The 21,097-nt window shown below is 39.9% G+C and overlaps 1 protein-coding gene across 3 annotated transcripts; it reads left to right on the top strand.

Moving 5' to 3' along the window:
• Nucleotides 1-2,527: 2,527 nt before the first annotated feature.
• On the top strand, nucleotides 2,528-19,683 carry arhgap40 (Rho GTPase activating protein 40). 3 transcript variants are annotated; one of them, XM_026307757.1, is made up of 16 exons: nucleotides 2,588-2,685; nucleotides 2,857-4,781; nucleotides 7,222-7,445; nucleotides 8,728-8,948; nucleotides 9,535-9,613; nucleotides 10,523-10,671; nucleotides 11,317-11,482; nucleotides 11,993-12,084; nucleotides 12,521-12,598; nucleotides 13,546-13,705; nucleotides 14,395-14,477; nucleotides 15,175-15,381; nucleotides 15,667-15,810; nucleotides 16,139-16,290; nucleotides 16,682-16,737; nucleotides 17,289-19,683. In XM_026307757.1, exons 2-16 carry the CDS (start codon nucleotides 4,633-4,635, stop codon nucleotides 17,393-17,395), a joined length of 2,067 nt encoding a protein of 688 aa, XP_026163542.1. In that variant the 5' UTR covers nucleotides 2,588-2,685; nucleotides 2,857-4,632; the 3' UTR covers nucleotides 17,396-19,683. The 3 variants fall into 3 exon arrangements, with proteins under 3 accessions (XP_026163543.1, XP_026163542.1, XP_026163541.1); XM_026307758.1 differs by lacking the exon at nucleotides 2,857-4,781 and having other exon boundaries at nucleotides 2,528-2,685; XM_026307756.1 differs by lacking the exon at nucleotides 2,588-2,685 and having other exon boundaries at nucleotides 2,697-4,781.
• Nucleotides 19,684-21,097: the final 1,414 nt, after the last annotated feature.

Below are 21,097 nucleotides of genomic sequence, written 5' to 3'. Positions count from 1 at the left end.
ACCAAAGGTGGTTATTATCTTTCTGAACACATCAGGCCTGCATTTCTATCATTCCAACCGTAGTCTCATAAACAAATGTGAATTATGGTAGCTGAATGTGTGTGTATGGAGGTGGCTTTTTTTAAAATGTTTTTTTTTTTTCTCAAACTATTAAAGTAGAACCTTCCATGATCAAATACAGGAAGGCTTTAAAATATATTTTAAATATATATGTGGATGTTTTGTTTTCTGTTTCTCTCAGTGCCCTGCTCAGATACATACTTTAAATAATGCCTGAATGTGCTGATATGACCAGATGATTAAATCTTTCTCCAACTCGCTTTCCATCTGTGCTTTCAGAACAAGTTCATCAACACTGTCCAGATGCATTAGTGTGCCAGACTTTGCAACCATAAATAATGATGAGCAGAAACACCCACATCGCTGTGGGTGCAATGCAGGAATTCATTCGCTGCAGCACATTGCAGTCTATGTGTATGTATACAATGAAAATAACGCCTGCATGATTTTTTTGATTCCATAAAACTTTCTGTACTTATGACTAAAATGTTTTGCTATAGATTTTCACTTGATTCACACTGGTTTATGTGAAACAGTGTTATGGTTGTTGGACTGAAAACAAACTTGCATCAGTTGCATCAAATGAACGTTTGATGCCCTGTACGTTGCATTGCATATGATTCTGTGTGTTTGTGTGTAATGCATGTCTGCTGGACATATAGTGGCATGCAGCTAAGTTTTTAATAGTGTGTGGAGTTAATGGTAAAAGTGACATACTGCATCTATGTCATTGTTTGCATGAAATATAGCATTCGGGTTTTCCTTTGCGCTTCTCATATCCTTCCTCCTCCTCCAAAACCACCTCTTATCCTCACTTGTCTTCCTCTGTTATCATTTGACCCTTTTTAAATTCTACTGTGTCCTAGTATGCTCCACTTTCCTGTCCTCCCTTTTTTTCCCCTACACTCCACAAAAGATCTGTGCCCTGTTTGCCAAGAGGTGGATGAACAGGGCACGAGGCTGAGCTGGTTGTCACATGCCGTCTGCATGCTTACACAGAGAGGTGTCATCACGTTCTCCACTCTCCTTTTTTTTTCCAGCTAAGGAAGATTGTCAGAGGAGGAGAGAAAGGGCTTAACATTGAGAGTCAAGAAACATTGTAACATTTTAAGGAAGGGTGGGGCAAGAAAGGCTTTGAAAGAGAAGAGTGTATGGTTTAACCTGAAGTTACCGTAGACCAGATTATGGTGGTATCATTGCGTTTAACGGGGCGGGGGGGGGTGATATCAAGATTAGACTGACTGAAAGACTCAAGACCTTTTAGAGCTGCCGCTCTAGTCTAAAACAATGGAAAAGAGTGAAATAACAAATAAGTTAGTGTGCGCAGAGAGAGCTGGTAAGCGAGGTAAACTCCCTGTGGCCTCTCTAATCTTTATTGATCTGGTTTGAGACAAACTAAATCCAAGAAGTGGCTGGGCAAACTGCCAGAGAGCTGGTACACCAGTAGCACAGAGAATAGACTATAGTCATCCCACTGGATGTCTTATATTACACAGAATGGGAGGAGCTAATTTGATTTTAGCCACACCCCACCATGAAAATGTTGATTGATTTAGTTTGTTAGGTAAACACTATATAACTGGCTATATTATTTAATGTTTCGTTTGACATGGTTTTTATGGAGGGAATAAATAATTGTGAAGAAAACTTCCTACAGAAGTTTTATAACATTTGGTAACTCACTTATGTAGATAAAAAGTCATGTATAGATTTTATATAAAAGTATAGTTTTAAGTAGGAAGGAAGTAGCAAGACTTTTGGCTTTTGTGGCTTTTGATTTCTATCTATGCACAACACCAGAACTTCACTTTGCTGCTTTACTGTTTTGTTTTGGTTTTCAAGACAGATACAGCTTAGGTCCAGTGATCTTGGTAACTGGAAAGTTTCCATGATGACAAAAACCAGTTTGGTCTTAGACAAACTAGGTCACGTAAAAGCTTTTTTCATCTCGCCTTACTGTTATTCACTGAGTCAACCCTGTTGTAAACAAGTGGCAGTAAATTGGACCATGATGAAAACCATTGAAGACTAAAGACCCATGGTCATGTTAAAGGGAACAATATTGCAGATTTCTGTGCTTGCGTAAATCAGTAAATGAATAAGTGAGCATGATGCCACTAGTTTCAAGGATGTTTTTCATTTTTCTTTGTCCTGGCGGTGGAAGTGATGCAGACCCAGTGTAACTTTATCCAATCTGTTAGTCAAGCCATCAAGCCAGCAGGCCAGTCAGGCACACAGCTGTTGTGTCCTATGCCTCATCTATTCAGCTCCCAGCTCCAGCCCAGTCCAGACAACCAGCCATTCAGACAACTGCTTCCCTCTGTCTGTGTTTTAGCCCTGGTCAGCTATTCAACCACTCAGCTCCTCTCCCCTCCCTTCTCCCCTATGGAGACCTCCTTTCCTGCCCCAGGATGCGATGTAGTGACGTGCCTGCCAACACTTTGAGACTGTCCTTGCTCTAATGTGTTTGTGCACTGAAGAGGTTACAAGGAAACAGCTTGCCAGGGGCAGGCAGCTGCTGTTTCCTATAGGTTGCAGCAGTTGCAGTAGGATGCCGTGGGGGAGAAGTGGCTCGGCAGCCCTCCTGCTGCTGTCAGGCAGAGCCATCGGGCGGGCCAAGGCCAGGTAGGATTAGACCTCTGCTGCTGCTATGGACTCGGGGTCCATGTATGGATTAAGCTACTCCACTAATACCAGACTAAATTGGGTTTTAGTAATGGCCAACGTTGAAACAGTGTTCTTTAGGGTTCTAACAGGTCTACAATTCAAGTCTTTGATATGAAACTGTTTTTCTAGTCATTGCAGAAATGTTATGGCCTGATTGTTGCTGAATTGTGCTTTCCATAATGGATTGGATTGGATTTCCATAATGTTGGACAGATCCTACAGGCTGTGACAGACACTGAGAAGAAACACTTTCTCAAGACTGCATGAAATAACTGCTGAATCCACCGCAAGCTACAGTAAGAGGCTTGCAGTGGAATTCAACCGCAAGTATTAAACATTGTGCAGCTTTCAACGCAAGCTGCTTTTCAAGTGGATTACTATATTCTTTGACCCAAGTTGTTGGTTGGGGTTACTTTGTGTTATTTCCCACAGTGGAGTATAAAGATAATACAACAGCTTGACATTTCTTCTATTCTTCTCTCAGAGTGGATATTTTCCTGTTGATTCCCTGTGTTAATAAGAGGCCCATTCAACAAGAAACAATGGCAACACCTTGACATTTTCAGTTGTCCTTTAATTGTCTATTCACAAAGGTAGCATGATATATGTGCATTGTTTTGTGGCTGAGGTTTCAAATTTGTTGGCAAGGAAAAGACTATTATTATCAGGTTAAAAAAAAAAAAAAAGAGGCAAAGTTGTTTTTCCGCTTGGTTCCTGAGGAAAAACAAAAAAGCCTTCTTCATTCCTCTTACGTACACTGCAGTACGTATTCAGATAGACGGCTGAGTCACATAACAAATTGCAGAGGCTGAGGTTGACTTCCTTGCCAAATACATTATACCTGTCTGTCTTCCCCTAGCCTTACCACTTTTTACATCATCAGCTGATACTTTGTATACGCTGTCATCAACATGACAAGAAAGAATGGGAAAATAATGATCAGTCAGTGATTTGAGGAGCGGGGTGGGGAGGGGTTTGGTGACAGTGCTGCTCACAGGCAATGTTGACAGACCGGTTTCACTTGAGAAACTTTCTTTTTCTATTGCTCTGCCTTGCACTCATGCACATACTCCACTTCCACACACAGCCACCGGACAGTTATTTATATCAGCTCTTTAGTCATGCTCAGGTCAAACTAGCTTGTATTTGTGATTGGTGCAACAGATAGCTGCTTTCTGCATATAAGTCATTCTCTGTCCCACCACAAGTATGTGATGGCTGGTTTAAGATTACCTGTTTGTAATACAAGTTCAATTAAGGAGCATGAAAAAGAAAATATCTTCATCCTTTGATCCGTTTGATTAATTGATTAATTTACTTCTGGGTTCATATTGTATCAGCAATGCAAAGAGGTGATAACACCTCTCATCTTTTCAACAAAGAATCTTTGATTAATTAACTCAAGTACTGTAGAGCTGTGGAACTTTCACTCTTTAAGTGTCTCAGGTCTACAGGTGAGTGAACATTAATGTTTTCACTCATGTTACTGGTGTCCTTTAGACTTGTAGTGTCATTGTTGTCATCCAGAACGTTTTTAAGTGGGATTTTAAAGGTGCAGGTAATCGATTTTAGTTTGAACCACAAAAGACGTTAGTTTATGGTCATCAGTCATGTAGGCAGGGTGTGTCAAAGCATAGTAATGAGGGAGGGGACAGGTGTGAATGATGTGCTGATGTTCAGGGAGTGGTCACTGCATTCCAGCTTCAATTCCACTCAGCTCGCAAACACGTCACACGCCATAGCTCACATAGTAAAGACTTAGAACAACACTTCCTGTTACAGCACAGAGCAGCTGAAGCAGAGGACAGATTTACATCGCACTCACATGGTGTCCAACCACCAGAAATGGATAAAGCTAGGTTTCGTGCTGGACTGTAATTCCTGGATTACTTTTGCATTGTGGATATGGGAGGCAGAGAGGAGGTAATGGTGACCAGGCTGGGGTCCAGCATGCCGTTTACAGGTACCAGGTTGAATCGTTTCAGGTTCCGTCCTGTGCAAAACCAAGCGAGGCCCAAGAATGTGAGGTCATCCTCCCAAAAGAAGAAAGCCAGGTATGTGTGACAAGCGGCATTTGAGCTGCAAACATTGTATTTCAGAGTCACAAATTTAAAAATGACCTGCAACATTATAACAAAAGTATGTCAGAAGCAGGCAGTTTTAGTATGTGTGCAGACTGTTTTCCACACTGTATTTGGTTGGTGACTATTTTGGACATTGTCCTAAGGTTTTCAACATGATGATGATAATGATGACAGTTTGCAAATAAATCTTCATTTGTGGGTTAGAAACAAGTTTTGTGTGACTTTAATGTCAGAATACATGACAGATATTTTTATACCATTTGAATTTTATTTGTATTCTAATCTGATGTGGCTGCTGAACAGGAGCATCAGCTGTCTGCAGACCTGTGATCTATCATGGCTTTATTTAGCCATGAGACTTATAGGCTGTGAGCTCATGTTGTGGCTTTATGTTCATATGAGTATGAAAAGAAAATCTGAAGTTCCCCTTTTTTTTCTTTTTTTTTGTTTTTTTTTTTGAGTGGACTGTATGCGTGCCATCTTCATTTTGAGAAATTTTTGTTGCACTTACTTAGGATCTGTGTGAAACTAATTGGGATATTTCTTCTCCCTGTAAAGTAGTATACAGTACATGTGTGGTTCCACATCACTTCTTAATTATAAGTGGTGATGGTCTTACAACAACACCTGGGTTTGTGAAAAATGTAATTGCACTCACAGCATGTTTATAAAAATGTTGGTGCTGAAAATTAACCCACTGACAGAAAACAAGTCAATAATAGTTGCTATAATAGATTTATTGCTGAAGTAATTTATAACACATACATGTCAAACTCATGTGTAAAGATTTGCTGCTTTTCTTTGTATAATTGCAAATAGAATATCACTGTGTTTTGGTCTGCTGGTTGGACTAAACCAGCATCTGAAAGCTTTTTTGGTGACAGCAAGAGGTCACAGTAGGCTTTTGGCATTTTTCCACTATCTTCCCAGATTTTACTGACTAAATATTTGACTAATGTGGAAAATAAACAGGCCTGTCTTGTCTGCCAATAGACAATGGCTTTGATGAGGTCAGTATTATTGCTAAATCCACTCCAGTACATTGGATCTTTTTTTACAGTGCAAGTTCAGTTTAGTTAAAATGACTGAAATGTTTGAGGTTTTGTCCTTTAAACAAGTGTTTGGACTAAATGAATGTTAACTCACAGTGTATACTGTGTGGTGGAATGTAACCATACTGGTTTAGAGTGCAGCAAAATTATAGAATGACCTATTTTATATCTTAACATTTGACAGGCTTTCATGCAATAAGTAGTGTACTTTTATAGGATACCACATTTTTCAGTTATGTTCGCTGACATTGTTTCTTGCTTGCCAGAGTCTCTCTGATGCAATATGATTTATGAGTCCATGATGCAATATTACCCGGTGGTAGACCAGGCCCTGGTCTAGTACGTGACCTGACATTGAAATCAGATTCTATATCTTTGTTGTCAATTGCTGTTGCTTGCTATAAAAAGATTGAATGAAGTATTTGTTAAAACTTTTTGTCACAGCTGCTGACCTCACAGCAGATCCTCTTTCACCCTACTTTGACAAACCAAGAAACTAGTTTTACACAGAGCACAGATTTGGAACAAACTGTATCGGATGTAGGTTTGAGTGACTTATGGTTATTGTGCTCTACGTGAAGAACATCTTGATCAGCTCAGTGAATCACGGCTGAAAGTATGATGGCTATTTTTGACTGATACATCAACTATGATTCCATCGTCTGTCTTCTTTCATGCTGGCATGATAAGCCATCTGGCATTCCTCTCAATTGGACCAGAATAGTTTAATATGTCTCCTGAGTATTGCTGACTGCAAGAATGTGACTGAACCACACACCAACGGAGTGAGTCACTTACCACTTCCTGTGTCCGTGATCACCAGGTCACATTTTAGTGCTTGAGGGTACAAGTATGTCTGCAAGCAGAGTGTGTCCCATTGTTCTTAGAGAACAGTGTCTTCTATTGTTACAACAGACTATATTTTCCCTGCCTGTACTAAGGAAACTCACCACAGATTTATTTTCTAAATCTTCATTTTTTAAATTTTTCTTTCTTTCACTGATACTGTGTTACATCTGTGTGTCTGTTTCAGTTGAGAGAGGGGTGTAACCCCCCTAGAAAAACAGATTTCACATTTTTACAGTGACATCTAGTGGTTCTGCGGGGTACTTTACCTCCAGGTTACATTTTTCAGGAACAATAGAGACCCCCCTTTGTGTCCGCTCTCGCCATCTCTTCTTACTCCGGCCCTCCCTCCAGCCCACTTCTTTTGTCTGTCCATCTCTCTGGGCTCTCCCAGCTGATTCATCCGCCCTGTGTTCATCATTCCTGCTGTGTTTGTATGTGTCTTTGTATTTCTGCTCATTTGTTTGCATGCATGCGTGTGATTTTTGTACGTGTGTGTATGTCTGCACCAGAGATCCCAGCCCCACCGAGATGAGCGTGGAGCCCTGGGCCACCCCAAAGGACCAGGCAGCTGCTGACCACGCACACAGCACGCACTCGCCGCCCTCCCAGGATCAGGAGCAGCACCCCGATAAACTCTGCCTGGACTCATTCTGGAGTGAGGTGGAGACCATCCGTCAGGGGAGTGGCTATACAGACCTTGAGTCCACCAGGAGAGACTCGAGACACTCAGAAGGTAAATACTGCAAATTCTGCACTGATCAATTCAGGCTGGGTAGCACGAGCTTAGAAAGAAATTAGCCTGAGTTTATGAATTACAAGCTTTTAATATTTAACAGCTGTTACTGAGATCCTCCATGAAATTATGCTTTTGCCATGGCAACCTATCAGGTTTCTTTAGTGCAGCAAAGTAACACGCATCACCATAACAACACTATCAAACTGTGACAGGGACTGTATTATATGCACAAGCCACAATGCTGATTATGTTCATTGAAATAATCTGGTTGTGTTCTTTTGATGGTGTCCTAGACAGAAGCTCTGTTTTAAATAATTTTTCATTAATGAGCAAACCCCCTGAAGTCTGGACTTAGGTGTTAGGAGTGTGTTAAAGATAAAAAGTGATGTTATTCTTTATTACATCTAAAGAACTTACTATGTTATTTAGTCTTCACAAGCCAGTCGCATCATTATAAGTAATGATTTATATCTACTAATTACCATTGTGTTGCACAGCTGTCTGAGCTCACTGACAGAGCTAATGTTACCTTGCTCATATCTCATTTGTTTACAGTAAAAGAGATAATATGAAATATCGGCATGACAATAATGAAGACACTAGCTAAAATACTGTTTAGTAAACTGATAAGATTTCAATTACATTTCACAAAACGCAACTTAATAACTTTATGCCACGTTTTGGTGAATGACCAAATGTCAGCTATATAAACAGATACTTAACCTCTCATTTAAAACAACATGACCACTTCTGTCTCTGAAACACATATGTTTAAGTTTGGAAGTTGACTTCTGTACTAAAGTGGTGTTGTTTTCATTTTCAGTTGCTATTGATTGGAGCACACTACAGATGTTTACTTCCAACCAGTTTACACATTACTCAGTCTTTACAAGCCGAGATATTTTGAGTATATTCCTCCAACTATTAGAAACAGACCAGTGAGCCACACTACTGCCTTGGGTGACATTTTTCTATGTGAGGTATTTAGCTCCAAACAGCAAGAAAAGCCATCACTTATTACAGTCCTCTGGAGTAAGAAAGACTTAACTGCGCATGATCTCTGCTCTGTTTATATTTGGCTTAGTTTGTTAGCTTCATGTGCTACAACACAACACACAACAGTGTGAGTACTTAACTTCATTAAAAAAAAAAACAAATTTTATTCCATTGTATCTATATCCTGTTGCTGTTGTCATTGTATTTAAATACAGCCTGTGGATCTTCCCATGTTGTGTCTGTGTGTGTGTGTGTGTGTGTGTGTGTGTGGTGTGTGTCTCAGAGGGTGAACAAGAGGAACAGTGGTTGGCCGATGCTGGGTTGTCGACGCTCATCAACGAGGACAGCGAGGATATAGAAAATGTAGTGTTGCTATCCACTCTGACCAGGACCCAGGCTGAGGCCGTCCAGCGCCGACTGGATTCCTACACACTCACCCTACGTAAGAAGAACAAACCACCACCCCGTGACGTTCGTGACATCTTCAACTCCCCCATCACTCAGGTTGGGATTCTGTAATATTTCACATCATGCTATTCATTGACAGGTCCTAAATGTAAATGTTGTTCATATTGCAGATATGCACAGCTTTATGCATTGCAGCTGATACACACAAATTTATTGCCTGGGTCTCAGGATTACTGATATGCCATTTATACTGTTTACAATTATTTACATTTTCACAGCAATACAGAGCTTGTGTCACATTTTTATGTATAAAATATCCATGTCCCATGTGACTACCAGGATTCAGTGAGGGACTTCCTATTGTTCCAATTGCTGTCTTTATCCATGCAGAGGGGCTGTGACAATAAAGGAAAACCACATGCAAAGGCCATTCTTTGTGCTCCCTGTCTGTCTGAGATATCCTTACAGGGGAATATAGACACGGTTCCCCTGATCCTTATCAGTCTCTTATCACCAGAAACAGTCTTTGTATCAATGTCCATCTGCCCACTGGACAAAATAAAACATTACTTATTTTACCAGTGGGGGGCGATATAACAAAACCAGCATTTTAAACAATATTTGCTCCTTACAGAAAGTGTTGGATATTGCTTTGTGATCTTTTAATGTTCTCTTTCATCAGACTCTTCTGCCTGAATCTAAACATAGTGAAGACTGTGCCCAGAACAGCATGGAATCAGTTGCCAAGACACCACTATCAGGTAAGAGATGCATCGTGTAATTAAATAAAGCCAAAAGTAAAACACCAGGATTACAAATATGAAGATATGCTCATAGACAATTAAAAGCAGGTCTATAGCACTTTAAATGCAAAAATCAGGTGTTATAATAATGAAGTTTAGTCAAAACAAATCTTTTAGCTTAAAACCATTTCTGGTAGATTTGTGTAAACTATAGCTGTAATGCCTTGTCTTAAAATAACCTAAAAACTGTATCTGAAAGTCAGGTGAACAGCAGCTTTGTGAAGCTCTGATTGGATTGTTTGTTTGGATCTATCTTTTAATTGGTTCAGATTAATCCCAGTTTACTCCTTGGCTCTACACGCTAGAACTGGGGAAAGGCCCTGTCCTCACTATGCCAAGTTCGTTCACCAAATGTCATTATATTATAAAAATATTGAGGTTTTATGTTTGCAGAAAAAATAAACAATCCTTATAAGGTGTTTCTCATGTGCCTGTTTTTATGATTCAGTTGTTGATGTTTTAAGTGAAAACATACAACAGGTTCATATCTGTAGATGTGAACCATACACATTAAATATGATAATATTCTTACATGCCTAACAAAAAGGAAGTGTGATGTTGTTACAAATAAACCTTTGTCACAATGTAGAAAGGCATCTGTGGTATTACTGTTTTTGAACTATTCTCATATGACATAAAACATTCTTCTGATTCTCTGTTCCACTGTTTTGGAACGAGCTAGATAAGAGATAATGGGGATCTGTGGGCACATGTACATTTCCACATATTTTTGGATGTTTTTTCATTTTTCTTCCTTGCTTCCTTAATTGGCATGCATTTAAATACTGTTTGGTGGTATTTTTATAGTGTACTAATAGATAGTTGAATGTATGTGTGTGTGTAACTATGGCTGTGTCTCCTACTCAGCTGTGATGGCAGAGCATCAGCAAGGTGCACCTAAAGAGGAATTCTTCATCACTGACGTGGCTTACTGCGAACAGGCTGTCATCTTCTTCAAACAGGCCAAACTGCCACAGAACAACATCCAGCGCAGGAAGGAGGATGGCACTCTGCCTGTAAGCACCCAAACAGTCTGCAGCCATTGTCCGTTAGAGCCATGACAAAGTTAAGATTAAAATTATAATGAGAACTCAGTTTTTAAATTTAATTCAACAAACAGAATTGGTGTTTTGCTCAATAAAAGTACTTGCAATTAGGAAACATCAGCAGATTTTTCATAGAAAGGACTTTAAATTCCTGTTTCTGAACCACCCTACATTGCATTTTGGATCTTTTGATGTATTTCCAGTCATTCACACACTCTGACACAAATGTTCTGTTCAGCCCTGCTGTTGGTTAGATAACAGAATTAAGGAATGAGGGGAATTAGCTCAAAACAAAAAGTGCGTTGTTGTGTCACAGAGTCCAGTAGATTTATTTTTCTATTTCAGGCTAAATACATTTCTTAAGCAAAAGGAAGGAATTAGTGGGTTTTCAAACATGTCAGTTATACATGCATTGATAATCCTGGTGAAATACAAGGTGAATGGCATAAACAACGAATGTATAATTGCACAGCTTCTGGTTTCATCTTCCTTCCTTTAACATTTTCACTTTGAATGTTTTTTTGTCTTTCTTTACCTCTTCATCTCCTCTTTCCACTTCTCAACTACAACCCACCCCCACTTCACTTTTGTCTTCCTCCACTCTCACCTCCTCAGCGGGTGATCTGTCCCAAGTGCCGTCTAGGAGTGACTCACGTTCAGGACCTCTCCCATGCTGACATGAAGAAGGTCCGTCAATTGGCTCTCATCGACATGACGGCGCTGTGCGATCTTTTGGAGCTCGAGGTCAAAAGGCACAAAACTGTCAAGAGAAAAATGCCAGGTATGGCAGCAGTTGGTGTCATGCACACACAAGCATGACAAACATGCACTCACACACATGGAAATATGCGGTGTAGACAACTAGCATTTTAACTATGTGCCTTGTTTATTTTTAGTCCGTCTTCATACTTCACATGACTCAGAACAGCACTTAACTGACTGTAGCTCTGGTTCTATCTAAATGGCAGCTTTCTGATTACGCCAACATTTTCTTCCTGTTTCACTGCAGTATGGGTAATTAACAGGCTCCGTCATCGTTTTTTGCATTTCATGAAAAGTTACAAACTCAGCACCTGATTTGCTTCTGAATTATTCTTAATTATATGCTTCTTCTTCTTTACCAAATATTTTACATTTGATTCCACGGCGTTGAAAGTTAAGCTAAAATAAAGTGACATATTCTTTAGTAATATATTAATGAGTCATAAGCCGCACAATTACACAAGCAGGTGCACGAGCACTATACAGATTAATATGAAACAGAGAACTAAATGGCACTTTTGTTTTACAGAGAGCACGCTCTTTGGGGTGCCCCTTTCCACGCTGCTGGAGAATGATCAGAAAAGGAAACCCAACACCTCAACTCCTCTCTTCCTGCAGGCGGTGAGAACTCAAAATACCTCTCACTTATATGACCTAAGACTTAATTTTTTTCTTAACTTACAATTAATAAATGAAATGTACTGTATGCAAGAGTTTATTAGTTTCACATGCGGGGTGTAGTGTGCATGAGTAATGCTTTTCAAAGTGTCTAAATGTGTTACATCTGCTATTTACCCTCGATGGGACACAAAATGAGTTTGTGTCTTTTTGGTCATATTTTACTTGTGTATTCAGCACATTTTTGTCTTAGTTGAACCACAGCTTCACACAGAGCACATAACATTGAAGTGTGGATGTGAACTGTTATGACCACACCCTGTATGTAGCAGCAGTTACTGAGAATGACCAGCAGAGGTGAGCAAGAGATTCTTATCTAACCCTGCCTGACTCTACTAATGTCTCTCCCTCTCCTTCCCCTCTCTCTCTTTCTCTGCAGTTGTTGTCATTTTTGGAGAAGAAAGGGCTTGATTCAGAGGGGATCCTGAGGGTTCCAGGCTCCCAGTCCAGAGTCAAGGTACAAAACCTGGATCTATGCTCATTCTGTGCACACAAACCAGATACAGAACCACATTATTTAATCACAAAATGTGTCACTTTGAATGTATGATGTCCAAAGCCAAAGGTACAAAAATGTAAATGTATGACACAGTAAAATGTCAGAAATGCTTCATGAGCAGAGAGAAAAATCAACCAGGGTTCTGAGTTTAGCTATAATTAACTTTTAGATAAACAAGGAGAGAAAAAAATGTTTTTTCAGCAGCTGCTCCCAGACAGCCTAATATTTATATATTTAATTCACTACAAGTACTGTATAGTGCATGGTGAATTAGCTAATCAAACTTCCAAAAGAGGGCGCCATTCAGCTCTGAGGGGGGAAAACAGGACAAACGTCTGGTCAATAAAGTAATCTCTAATGGATCATGGATGTGATTGTTCAGACAGAAGTAACTAAACTTCTCATTTTGGCTCAGATGTCTCTCTTTGTTTTATGGTGTTGAGAGCAGACCAATATATTACAAAATTATATATTTATTCTTCAAATATTGAATATAATTATTATAGGGGCAAAAAAGAACATTAAATACGCATGAAGGAGGAACCATTGCCACATACCACAATATTTATGAAATACAACGTAAGACTAGCATTGTACTATAGTTGTAACATAGTTCATAATGGCTCTACTACCCTTAGCATCTTCAGCCATTTTGTCTTTCCTCTTATTGTTTTTGTTAACTAAAACTTATGACCATTTCTGTCAGCAATAGGCCTTAAAAATATAAGAATCAGTAACATCAGGTAATTCTAAATTTACACATTGTTACAAATAGAGACTGTTAGCTTTGCAGGTTGTTAGTTGTGACCTGCAAATACCTAGATGGCTCAGGATTCAGCTCTGTGGTTGTGATAGAATAATTTTAATGGCCTTTCTCCTCTGAAAACATTATTGCTTGTCTGCAGCTGCTGCAGCAGAAGTTGGAGGCCAATTTCTACTCAGGGCAGGTCAGCTGGGATGAGGTGAGCCCAAACGATGCTGCTGCATTACTGAAGAAGTTCATCCGGGAACTTCCTGCTCCTCTGCTCACCGCTGAGTACCTCAACACCTTCAGCGCCGTCAGAGGTCAGTGGACACTACTTGACGATTCTTTCAGCTTTTAGCAAATTGGGATGTAATAAACACCAGCTGTTGTAGCTCAATTTTTCAAAAAAGGTTAATTCCTACTGGGTTCTTGTGTTGCACTAATTATACAGTGTGCAACTTTGTAAGCACAGAACAGAATGTGCATTTGTCGCATTTACACACCTTTTATCCCCCCAGACACTCATGACAATCTGCTGTCCAATTTTTCAGACACCTCAGCGGGGTTCACATAATAATTAGTCAAGTCTTTTTTACCGTGATGACAGCACTGTGTGACACTCATCTTTTATGCTTCAGCTGAAACTCAACTTTAAGATGAACAAATTGATAACCTTTTAAAAAACACCGACACAAATACATGCACAGAGAGAAAGCAAGGAATCATCTGTTCTCACATTAGTTTCAACCTAACAACACAATGGATTGATATTAATAAAATCTAATTGATCACTCTCTGATATATAGTTTGTGAGGAGAGTCCGTGCAAAGTGATAAACAATGTGTAACTGAAGAGGCATAAGCTAACAACCCTAATGGCCACCTGTCACAGTGCCATTAATCTTTAGACATCCCATTATTCTTAGCCAAACAGAGGAAATGAAGCGAGAATGTGTATGTGTGGGGTGTGTGTGTCTGACATGTCTTACCTTTGTTCTCTCCTCCTTCAGACATCACAGACCTAAAGCAGAAACTCCACATGTTGAACCTGCTCATCCTGCTGTTACCTGAACCCAACAGGAACACATTAAAGGTACAGACCAAACCATTTTCCTCTACCTGGGTAAAAGAAATGTGAGTCATGCAGCTTGATTTCTGATGAAGAATCTGCTTTGGCCAAAATAAGAGTACTATACTTCCATTTTCCATGCTGCCATATACTTCTTCCCTACTTCATCACAGTGCCAAACTACCTTATATTTAACATTCCTCACCCCAACCATCCCTCACAAATGCATCCTAAATGACTTTCAAACGAAAATGGAAGACCAAAACACTGTTTCATAACACACTGCTATACTGTTCTGTTTTTATTCTACATGTAAACACTTTGCTTTGTTACATAATGACTTGCATTAACCATGACTCACTTACACCAACACAAGTGTGCAGTCAGCTCCGCTTATAGCGTCAGGAAACATAAAACCCACCTGAACTAATTACTTTGACTCCAGTGGAGGCAGCTGAAATGTACGGTGCATTAACATACTTCTCAACAGAGGTGTTACAGATGATTCAGTCAGTGTGATAATTCACTTTACTGCGTTTTGTGCCTCAGTATAAGTGGCCTCTTTCTCTTTTGAAAGACATTTACACATTGTTCAGTGAGTGTGTTTTAACTCTATAGGTACTGGTGCTGTGAGCTCAATTCCCACCCTGGACAGTCTGAAATGTCTTCAGCTTTCTCTGTCTGTGTCTTCATCAAGTGTCTTGATCTGTGTGTCCTTCAGGCCCTCCTTGAGTTCCTCAGTAAGGTTGTTTCCAGGGAGAAGAAGAACAGAATGAACCTGTGGGCTGTAGCGACCATAATGGCCCCGAACCTCTTTCTTCATAAGGCTGTTCCCAGCAGACTGACAGAGGGGGCTGAGAAAGGACAGGCGGAGAAGGCAGCTGACGTTATGAGACTCTTCATCCGTTACCAGGACCTGCTTTGGACGGTAGGCGATGGGGTGTCACTAAATGTATTTCTTGTTTAAAAAAAGGCAATTAAACAACAATGACAGTCACAAAATTGAGCTTTCATATCTCTGTTTTTTTTTCTCTTTAAATTAATGAGTTTGAAGGTTTGTTCTTGACTTCAGAGGTTTGGACAAAAAATGAAATCTTATTTGATTATTCTGGCTGAAATTCAGTGATTTTTTTGTGAAACTGCAAAACTCTGTTAAATATCAAATGAAAATATGATTTTAACTAATGCTGCCTCCTTTTTCTTTTCACTTCAGATCCCTAATTTCCTCATGAGCCAAGTGCGTAAGCTGAATGAGAACAGTAACCGGCGTTACCAGTTCTACGATCGCCGCATCAAAAACCTGCTGAGGAAAATCCACGCAGACAGCCGGGAAAAACCTGATAAAAACACCTCAGAGGTCAGTTGGTTCAGTTGTTGCAGTATCTGGTTTTAGAACCAACAAAAGATACAACACTGAGCATCATAAATTAACATAGAGATATCTAACTGTGTCATCAGTTTTTCTTATGCTGACATATCCTTCTAAAGCAAATACTGGGCAATAAGAATGTCACACATCAATAAGGAATTAGGATTATTGTAAAAAACTAAATTAATTGAGCGTCATTCTGATTTGTCTTCCCTCACCTACATAAAGTTTCCATGCTGTCACTCAAAGCTAACAAGGTGTGCGATGAGCAAAGTTATTTTACTTCTGTTTCTTCATATGTTTCTGCGTTCTGCAGACATGCCGCAGAGTGAAGATCCAGGTTGGGGATCTGGTTAGCAGCACCATGGAGTACCAGCTCAACATCAGCTCACGAGCCTCAGACCTCCTCGCCCAGTTTCACTGCCAGTTCCTCCGCAGCCCTGAAAATGGAAAAGGCAAAACACGAAGGTATGACACGGCACAGACTTCAAATGACTAGATGCAAACCTCAGCCTTCCATTTTTTGTATTTAGCCAGGAATTTACTTTCTTGTGCTGTGGTTTCTCAATTTTTGTACAGGTGCTCAGAAATATCATAAATATACAAACTGTCTTACACCTGCTTCTTGTAGTTTTGTCACAGAGACAATATTTGACAGAGCATGTAAAACAAAAAACAAAGACATTAAAATATCTTTAACATAAAACCTCATCCCCCCCAGGTAAGCTTAACTATTAACAGTGTCACCAACAATGTCACCTGATAAATGTTTCCTCTAAGAATGAACCATTATGTGTGGTATATTCTCCCTTAAGGAAAAATTGAACATGATACATGAGTGTTATATGTCTCTTAACAGAAACGGCTCCATGACATATCCAGACTGTGCCCTCTACGAAATAGGAGGAAATATCGGTAAGTTGATGTGGCATCAACCATCAGTGCTGACATTAGCATGTCTTCCTGCTCATTGAGCTGATGAAGATGGCATGATCTTATGTAATGAACTGTATAATCGCCAAAGAGACACAAGCAGTGCATCTGCAGTTATCAGAGCAGACAAATGCTTATTACACACACACGTCTGCACTCACAGGAGAACTGACACAGTGAACAGGAAAACTTGTTCGGTCAGTTCAACTTTGTGATGTCAAATTTTTGAATGTGTGTGTTTTTACCTAATATTATGCATGCGGATTGTTCCTAAATTGATACTAGAGCTGAAGAATATCAAGACATTTGAAGATGACAGTTTGTACCTGGGATAGATGCTTCTTTTTATTTCTTACATGTAATATGTCAAACAGTTGATGAATGAAGATGTTAATTACAAGAAAAATCCATAATGCAAATTGTTAGTTACAACTCTAATTGACACAAAAAATAGCCTTACTTTTTTTTTCTTTTAAACCTAGCTCAGCAGCAAGCAATTCCAGCCCCTACAGCTTTTTCTGTGTTTTCTGCAGGTGAGCACTGTTTAGATCCTGACACACACCTTCTGGATTTGTATGACAATAACCCTGGAGGCGAGTGGGTCATCAAGCTGAAACCCAATGCCAGCAGAGGGCTGTGACATCGAGGACCTGGACAGATTAAACAATGGACAGATCGTGGAAAAGGTCGCTGAAGATCAAATCAAATCAAATTTATTTCTAAAGCACCTTTAAAAAACAACCCGAAGTTGACCAAAGTGCTTAACAATAATAAGAAGAAGAATAAGATGACAAAGACAAAGCTGAAAAAAGATCAAATCCATGCAGCCTCCTCTCTACGCTGTTTTGTGTTTAACCTCTGAGCAACAGGACAGAAGGGGACAGATGGAGGATGCAGGAACAGAAAAATGGAGACTGCGCCAGGAGCTGAGTCTAGAAACTGTCCATGATCAGATGAACATGCATTGCCCTATTTCTCTTTCCATCAGTCGTTTGCTCATGACTCATTACTACAGAGAACCTGCTGCATAGAAAAGAGAGGAGAGAGTGAGCGACAGTTGCTAGGCATTCTGGTTTTCAGTTCTTTTCAGTGTATTGTGTTTTTAATTAAATTCAAATAAAAAATACTTTGAAAACCAAAAGCTAGAGGAACAGAAGCAAACCTGAACATGGAATCGAACTTCAGCTCTGCTGATAAGTCAACTAATCGACTGACTGATTCTTCTAACTCGCCCTTCCCCTCCTCCTCACAGCTTCTTTCTTTTGCTCATGTTGCCACTCAGATATTTTGATCACATACAGAGGATTTCTCCGTATCTGCTCTTTTCTTTTCTTTGTCTGTGCCATTCAAAGAGGGAGCGAGACCCTGATGAACTGATATCCCCTTCATCTGTGAAACCTTGAGATCTCCTGGGCCTTATAAAAATCCATGGACTTCCAAGGACCCTCTGACTTTTACAGAACAGCGCTCAAAGAGACGTTTTTTGTTTTCTTTTTCTTTTTTTCCTTTTCTTTGATACCAAGGGATTTGGTGTCACGACCTCAAGGACAGTCAGTGTTCCTCTAAAGGGAGTTGTTATGGACACACAATGAAGCTGGTCTTCACATCTCATTTTGAAACACATGAATGGAGCCAAAAGTGCTGATGTGGCTCTCAGGGTAAACTGGCATTATTATTTATATGAATGTACTACCATTGTTGCTTCTGTATTAGATGAGTATTCTGTAGACTAGAGGGTCTTTAGGATAATGCGGAGTTGCTGCATTTGGTGTAACAGTATGTTGTGTTAAGTTGCCCATATGCAGTGTGGGAACTTGCAGTGTTCTTGTACATATTTTGTCATGTTTTCTTTTTTTGATGGATCTCCTTACATCTGTGTAAATACTGCTCATTCGTGCACTCTGCTGTGAAGAGGCACTGAAATTATTGAAGTAGAACTGTTTGTTGTGATCGTGTTGCTACTCCAAGCCAGTAAGTTATTCCAAACACATGCAAGCAGCAAATTAATGTGTTTAACATTTTGTAGCAGTCGTCAGATGTGAATCATTTACTCCTGCAGTCGGAGCCATGTTGGTGCTCCGCGGCCATTTTGTAGGAAGTGTCTTGCATACGCCACTCGATAGACGGAGTAATGACAGCCGGCCCGACACCAACATCTATCAACACTCTGCTCCCTCTCTGTCACCTCCCTATAATGGATCATAATGGCAATGTGGTGCATGCATCAGAAATGCACAGAGGAATCACATTTCTCTGATAAAGGAAAATGTAATAAATTGCTGTTATAAATTGTGTTCCCCTGGACCTGACAACAGCAGCAGGAGTGTGTGCGCGTGTGTGTGTGTGTGTGTGTGTGTGATGAGCTTCATTACACAAGTCCAATTGGCCTGTCCCAGGGTCCTAGGCACAGTTCAGTGCCTCGGCACAAAGCGAGCTGATGAAACTGCCTTCTGCTGACAATCGGGAGAACTAGGTCACCTCTGAAGCAGCATCCCAGAGGGCAAACAGTGTGAGCCCAGACACCCTGAGGAGCTGAGCACATGGACACGTATTGTCTAAACACATGACACACACGTTGAACAGCACAACGTGGAGTCACCAAAACACAAGTGGTGGCACAAGTTTGTACAATGCACTGGTTTTCTGTTGACTCTATTTGTGATTGTATATACAGTATGTGAATGTGCTCGTGTGTGAGAGAGAAAACAGAAAACTTCCTTTGGGGTAGATATCTCTGAAACAGTGTTATCTGTATAATTACCCAAGACTCAATGATGGACAGTTAAATTTGTTTTCTGTCGTGATCAAACTGTGGTTGTGAACCTCTTATTGTCTTCATCAGTGTCCATTATTGTGAAGATATTAGACGTCAATCAACAGACGTCAGAATGTATATTTATGCCCTTTAAACAAGTTATTGTTTTTACTTCTGTGAAAAACCTTTAGGTTTTGCTGTAGAAAAGAAAACCTTTTGAAAAATGTTCTTTTTTTTTTTTTCAATAAATGTGAATCTAATGTTGTGCTTAACATGATTTATTTGTTCAATATGGGGTAATGGCTGTGGTAAAAAGATGGTATCAACAAAAGCATCATCCATCAATTCAGTATCGGTTCCTGCTGCCACAGTTCTGCGTCCACAGGAAGAAGCAAACACACACACAAAAACAGAGAAAATCTGTAGTGAGGTATTGGCTTATTCTACTCCCATAATCAATAGAGAGATTAACCTTGTAATGTGTGCAGGTGGAGAAGCCACTGCTGCTCACTTCCTTGATTAATCATTGCCATTGCTTCTCGAAAAACCATTCACAACTAAGTGGCTCATCAGCCTTGATTATTCAAGGTTTGAGCGTGTCCAAAGGGGCACGTCGAAGACAAAAGGAACCAAACTGATGCCTAGTCTTCATTGCATCCTCTACATTACAGAGTCAGAGTTTAGATCTGACATATGCATTTTATACTTTTGGAAATGTGCCATGTAAGTTTTTAAATTCAGAATGAGGGATTTATAATTTACAGAGGATTATAAAACAAATTCCTGATCAGTATCTTGCGATTTAAAAGCAGGCTATTTTTGAGGGTGCAAGTATCAGTTTTTCAATTATCTAATGATCATTTTAAGCATTGTTTCAAAAATGAGTATGAATCATTTTAAAAGTAAATTGTTAAAAAATGTTTAGAATAATAACAGCAGATTGAGGTATTTTTGTCAACAATTTCACCTTCACCACAGGTCCAATATTTCTCTCAGATCATAGGACATAAATCAAGACCTTTCTTCAATCTTGGTATAGTGGTTTTCTGGCTAACTACTGTGTGACTGTTTTTTTTTTTTTAGGCTCATTCTCTCATTTCTGATAACAAAAAAATCACTAAGCAAACCAAACTACACCCCCAGACAGAGGAGCGGCAGCAGTAACCATCCTGCCAGACGCAGGTCCCTTTGGCCTGCTGCAGATCTAAATTACTGTAATCTGTGGATGAATAGCAATCAGCAGCCTTGTATGAGCCTCTGGCAGAACGCCTGACCCTCAAGCCTTCTCCACCAATCAGAATGCTGCGTCCCATTCGCAACTAATCACGACGTGCACTCAGAGCTCACCACTTCCCACACATTTGATGGAGGAAACGCTTTTCTCCTGCTCTTGTCTTTTTGTTCTGGGCTGACCAGAGTCGAGCGGATTGATGAGGGATGACTGTGTGATATGAAGCGGTTTCCTGTGCTTACATGGTGGCAGCCATAGTTTCCCTAACGGCATCAGTCATAGAGGCTCCACCACTGATGAGCCAGTTTGCACAGAAGTTTCACATTCAAATTTAGACTCTAATTTCTGCAGCTAAT

The sequence above is a fragment of the Mastacembelus armatus genome, chromosome 5 (genome assembly GCF_900324485.2).
Source record: "Mastacembelus armatus chromosome 5, fMasArm1.2, whole genome shotgun sequence".
Lineage (NCBI taxonomy): Eukaryota > Metazoa > Chordata > Actinopteri > Synbranchiformes > Mastacembelidae > Mastacembelus > Mastacembelus armatus.
This window is presented reverse-complemented; position numbering and strand designations above follow the sequence as displayed.